A 5,287-nucleotide genomic window follows, 5' to 3' on the forward strand; every position below is an offset into this window, starting at 1 on the left:
CCCCGCTCCTCCCGCTGCTGCTGCTGCTGCTGCTGCTGCAGCTGTGGCTGGGGCTTGCTGCTGCGCTGCGCTGCTGCTGCAGCTGCCTCCCGGGGAAGAACACTTCTTTAGAGTGGAAGACGCAGCGCGCAGTTTGACTTCGAGAGAGACGCTGCTGTCTCTCAGCAGAGGCCACACCCTTGTCCTCAAACAAGGTCTGCAGCGCACAGCAGCACAGGCTGCTGCTGCTGCTGCTGCTGCTGTTGGTGTTGCTGCGGTTGCTGCGGTTGCTAGCGTTGTTGCTGGCGCTGCTGCTGCCGCTGGTGCTGTTACTGCTGCTGTTGGCGTCACCACTGCTGCTGCTGTTGCTACAGCTGCTGCTGCTGCTGCTGCTGCTTTAGCTGCTGCTGCTGAAGGGGTTTGGCGTGGCTGTTTGCTGCAGACACTGGCTTCCTGCTGTCTCCCGAAGGCTCCATTTTGGGGGCCTGGGAGTTGCCCGATCCCCACAAGGGGGGGACTTCTGCTGCTCTTTCGCTGCAGCAGCTGCAGCGCAAGTTTGAACTCGAAGCAGCAGAGGCTGCTGCTGCGTCTGCTGCTGCTTCTGCTGCTGCTGCGCCTGCTGCTGCTGCTGCCGAGGCTCCCTCTGGCCCCGCGCTGCAGCCGGCAGAGGAGGCAGCGGAAATGGGGGGCCAGGAGGCCCCAGCTAGCCCAGCAAGGGGGCCCCCCGTGGGGCCCCCTGTACCCAGGGGGCCCCCTTCCACTGCCCTTGATTATACCCTTTTAGATGCAGGAGAGCCCCTTCTTAGTGGCTTTCCAGAGGTTCCCTTGGGGCCCCAGCGGCAGCTGGGAGGGGCCCCCATGTACCCTTTTGAGGGCCTCCCAGGGGGCCCCCTTGGGGGCCCCTCTAGGCTTCAGTACCCTCTAGAACGCTTTGCAGGGGGACCCCCTGGGGCCCCTTCTACCCTTCAGTACCCCCTACAAGGCTTTGCTGGGGCCCCCCTAGGGGCCCCCAGGGCCCCTCAGTACACCCTAGAGGGCCTTCCAGGGGGGCCCCTTAGGGCCCCCGGGGGCTTCTTAGGGGGTCCCCCAGGGGCCCCCCCAGGAATGAAAGTGGGGCCCTCAGAGCAGCAGCGCAGCAGCAAACTCCTGCTGTAGAATGCATAGCGAATGCAGCCTGAGGGAGCCCTAGGGGGCCCTCAAGGAGGCCCTGGGGGCTCCCCTGTGGGGCCCCTGGCGGGCCCCTTGGGGGCCCCTAGGGGGCCCCTACGGGGCCCCCAAGAGGGGCTTTTGGGGCCTCAGTATAAGCCCAGAGGGCGCAAGGCAGTCTCAGGCCTGGGGCGCAGAGGCCAGGCGTTGTCCCGAGCCCCCGGCCCTAAACCCTAAACCCTAAACCCTAAACCCTTCTCGCCTTTAAGCCGTGAGTAGACCCTTATCACGCCTCGGCCGCAAACCCTAAACCCTAACTATAGACAAAAGGCTAACCCTCACTGGGGCCCCAGCAACCCCTTTATTTTATTTTAGTCCAGTACCCACAAGGGCCCCCAAACCCCGCTAAAGCCAAGGGGGCCCCTGCTGCCAGGGGGCCCCCCAGAAGCAGCAGGCTGTGCAACTAAATAGCAGCTGGGAGCCATTTTTTCAGAAAGGGTTCATTTGATGTTTTTCTAATTTTAATAAACTCCAAAAGGGGGGCCCCAGGGCCCTGCCTGTGGGCCCCTGGGCCCCTCTGGCTTTGCAGCGTCTGCTGCTGGTCTCGGGTGTACGTACACCTCAGCTGGGCTAGTGTGGGGTCTTCCTAAACCCTTAGTAAAGCCTAATTTCTGGGGGCCCCTAAACCCTAGATAAACCCTCAACCCTAAGTAAACCCTAAATAAACCCTAAGTCCTGTACAGGCTAAACTCTGTGTAACCGTAAACCCTAAATAGACCCGAAACCCTAAACAGACCCTTAATAAACCTTAGAATTGCAGTAAACCCTAAATTTGCAGTAAACCGTAAATCCTGAGTAAATCCCAAACCCCAATAAAGCCAAAACATCAGGAAACCCTAAACCCTAAACCCTAAACCCTAAATAAGGCCCTATGCCTCGGTCTCCAGCCCCAAACCCTAAACTCTAGGAAGTAACAAAGAAAAACCCTTTGAGGTAATAAAGGGAAAAAAACTAAGAAGCGCTCTTGCAGGAGAAGGCCAGAGACGCGCCGGAGGGAGCCTCTTTGGGGCTTTTAGAGGAAACGCATGCAATTTAGAAGTCCATTTGAGACAAATATTTCAAAAAAGTAATTTAATTGCATTAAAGCTGCAGCAAAAGAAGAAATAAAAACAAAATAAGAACTAACTGCTGCGCTGCGCTGCGGCCTGGGGAGCTGGCGCTGCGGTGTATGTACAGCCCGTGCTCAGCGCAGGTCCTCGAAACTCCCAGAACGCCATTTATTTGTTTTTTAATTATATTTTCTGCGTTTTCTTTAGCCAAAGGACTCAAACTTGCATTTGGGGCTTCCCTAATCGGCCATGCCGCTCGCAGGGCGGGTCCTGTTCTTCTGTTCCTTCGGGACGCGTTCAGGTGTACGTACACCCCACACCCCCAGCAAATGACCCCCAAACCCTTCTGGGGCCTCTTCTGCTGCTGCAGGGGCCCCTTGAAGGTCATTTTGGCTTTGCTGGTGGCCCTCAGCCTTGCCCAGGGGCCCCCCGAGCTGCTGCTGCACAGCAAAGCCAGCAGCTGGGGCGTTGCAGCGCAGCAGGAGGGCCCTGCGGTCATTCCAGGGGCCCCAGGGGCCCCCCGGGGGCCCCCGGGGCCCCTGAAGACCCAGTCTTCTGTGCACCAGCAGCCCCCAGCCCCCTCGGGCCTCGGGGGCCCCTGGGGGCCCCCAGGGGCCCCCACTAAGGGTTTACATGCCCCTGCTGGCCCACCTGAGGAGCTGAGAGCCCTCTCAGGGGCCTCAGAGCCCTTGCTGGGGCATTACGGCGAGGGTGGGGCCCCCGGGGGGCCCCCCCCTCGGCCTGTGGGCCCCCTAACAGCGGAAGTTGGTGCTGCTGCTGCTGCTTCGAGGCTGCCCTCAGGAGACGGGGGGCCCCTTGCTGCTTTTAGAGGGCCCCCCCTGCCGCTGCAGCAAAGTGCAGCAGCAAAATGGCCTGCAGGCGACCCCAGGGGGGCCCCCCAAGAGGGGGGGTCCCCCCTAGAGGTTGGGGGCCCCTCGCAGCCCTTAAGTGAAGGCCAGTTGGTGGGCGCTGGGCAGGGACAGCAGCAGCAGCAGCAGCAGCAGTCGCTGCAGCAGAATGCGCTGGGGCTGCCGCCGCAGCAACAGCCGCAACTGCAGGCCCAGCAGCAGCTGCTGCAGCCACAGGAGCAGCAGCAGCCGCAGCAACAGCCACTGCCGCCGCCGCTGCTGCAGCCTTCAAGCCCACAGCAGCCTCCGGAACAAGGGCTTGCAGCTGCAGCAGCAGCAGCAGCAGCAGCAGCAGCAGCTCCACAGAATGCACCCTCTGGGGCTCCGCTCACAGCCAAGCCAGCAAACGCACAGAGGCTTGCGCGGGCCCCCGCAGCAGGGGCCCCCGGGGGGCCCCCTTCTTTGGACGCTCCTCAGGGGGCCCCCGTGGGGCCCCCCGAGGCCCCTCCAATGGCTTCTCGGGCTTCACCAGGGGCCCCCTTGGGGGGCCCCCCAGGGGCCTCTCAAGATCACCTGCCAGCTGTTCTGGTGACTGAAAAAGAGCCCCCAGAAACCCCCACAGGGGCCTCTCTGGGGGCTCCCACAGGGGCCCCTACAGGGGCCCCCACAGGGGCTCCTGCAGGGGGCTCCATGGGGGCCCCTACGGGGGCCCCCTCAGAGGTCACCACGGGGGCCCCTACAGGGGGCACCATGGGGGCCCCTGCGGAGGTGCTGGGGGCCCCTGAAGAGGCTTCGCCGGGGGGCCCCCCAAGTAGCCTCGCAGTTGATTCTATGGGGGCCCCTTCAGGGGCCCCTGGCAGCAGCAGCCCAGCTGCTTCTTCAGAAGCCCCAAAGATCCCAGAAGGGGCCCCCACTGATGCCCCAGCAGCAGGACCTGCGGGGGCCCCTGAAGTGGCCCCCAAGGAGGCCCCTAAAGAGGCCCCCGAAGGGGCCCCTGGAGGGGCCTCTGGAGGGGCCCCTGAAGGGGCCCCTGGAGAAAGCCCCGGAGGGGCCCCTAAGGAGGCCCCCCCAGGGGCCCCCTCAGAGGCCCCCCCAGGCGCCCCTGGAGGGGCCCCCTCAGGGCCCCCTGGGGGGGCCCCCGGGGGGGCCCCCGGTTCATTTTGGGAAGCAGTAGTGGGGGCCCTGGGCTGTGGGGGAGTTTTGCCAGCTTCGTTTGGGGCGCTGCTGGGCAGTTTGCTGCTGCTGCTGCTGACGGGGGCCCTAGCAGCAACAGGGGGTACTGGGGGGGGGGCTGTGTTTCTGGCTGTTCTGTTGGGGGCCCTGAAGCTGCGGGTCAGAGACGCAATTCCCTTGAGCAAGGTGCTGCTGCTGCTGCTGCTGCTGCTGCTGCTGGTGTTGATGCTGCTGCTGCGGTTGCTGTTGATGCTGCTGCGACGGGGGCGGGTGGCTGCGGGGTTGCGCTGCAGCTGCTGGTGCAGCTGTTGCTGCTGCTGCTGCTGGGGCTGCTGCCGGGCCAGGGAATGAAGCCGCAACCGCTTCTGCTGCTGCTGCTGCTGCTGCTGCAGGTGATGGTTTGCTGCTCCGCATTCACGGGGACATACATGCACCGCAGGAGGGAAGTCCGCGAGGGGCTTTCTGCAGTAGACGAGGTGGGTCCACTTGTGCCCGCTTTGCTGCTGCTGCTGCTGCTGCTGCTACTGCTGCAGCTACTTCTGCTGCTTCTGCTGCGGCAGCAACTTCTACGGCCTCGCTGCTGCTGCTTTTGCTGCCACAGTTGCTGCTGCTGCCTTCGCTGCTGCTTGAGCCGTTGCTGCTGCTGCTGCTAGTGCGTTTGCTGCTGCTATCACTGCTGCAGCTACAGCTCCTCCTTTTGCTGCTGCTGCTGCTGCTGCTGGTGACTTGCATGCGTTGGTGCTGCGTGTGTGCAGATGTGGCTGAACTTGCTGGTCCCAATGGCCTTGAGCGGGACTTTGCTGGGGGTCCTTTTGAACTCTTTGTCCCCAGCAAGTTTGCTGCTGCCGCTGCTGCTGCTGGTCTTGGGGGCCCTTTGCTGCCGCTCGCTGCTGTCGGCGCTGCGCATGTTCCAGCAGGAAGAAGAGGCCCGCAGCTCCGAGGCCTTTGAAGTTGTTTCTTTCCCCCCGCAGTGTGCGCTGCGGGGGCCCCCCCGGGGGCCCCGGGGGGGGGCCCCCGGGGGCCCCCCCCCGG

At 63.6% G+C, this 5,287-nt stretch overlaps 2 protein-coding genes across 2 annotated transcripts; both read left to right on the forward strand.

The window, feature by feature from the left end:
• Positions 1 to 660: 660 nt before the first annotated feature.
• On the forward strand, positions 661 to 1,134 carry ETH_00039120 (uncharacterized protein; the record flags this gene model as incomplete). The annotated part of the gene is made up of 1 exon (XM_013380107.1): positions 661 to 1,134. The coding sequence occupies one exon, from the start codon at positions 661 to 663 to the stop codon at positions 1,132 to 1,134; it is 474 nt and encodes a 157-aa protein (XP_013235561.1).
• Positions 1,135 to 2,563: 1,429 nt separating this feature from the next.
• ETH_00039125 (uncharacterized protein) lies at positions 2,564 to 5,205 on the forward strand (the record flags this gene model as incomplete). Its single annotated transcript, XM_013380108.1, has 3 exons — positions 2,564 to 4,441; positions 4,648 to 4,731; positions 5,011 to 5,205. Coding segments are annotated over 3 exons (2,157 nt in total), but the record flags the coding sequence as incomplete, so codon positions are not given.
• Positions 5,206 to 5,287: the final 82 nt, after the last annotated feature.

Source organism: Eimeria tenella, genomic scaffold, assembly GCF_000499545.2.
Source record: "Eimeria tenella Houghton genomic scaffold, Eth_scaff4451, whole genome shotgun sequence".
Taxonomy (NCBI): domain Eukaryota; phylum Apicomplexa; class Conoidasida; order Eucoccidiorida; family Eimeriidae; genus Eimeria; species Eimeria tenella.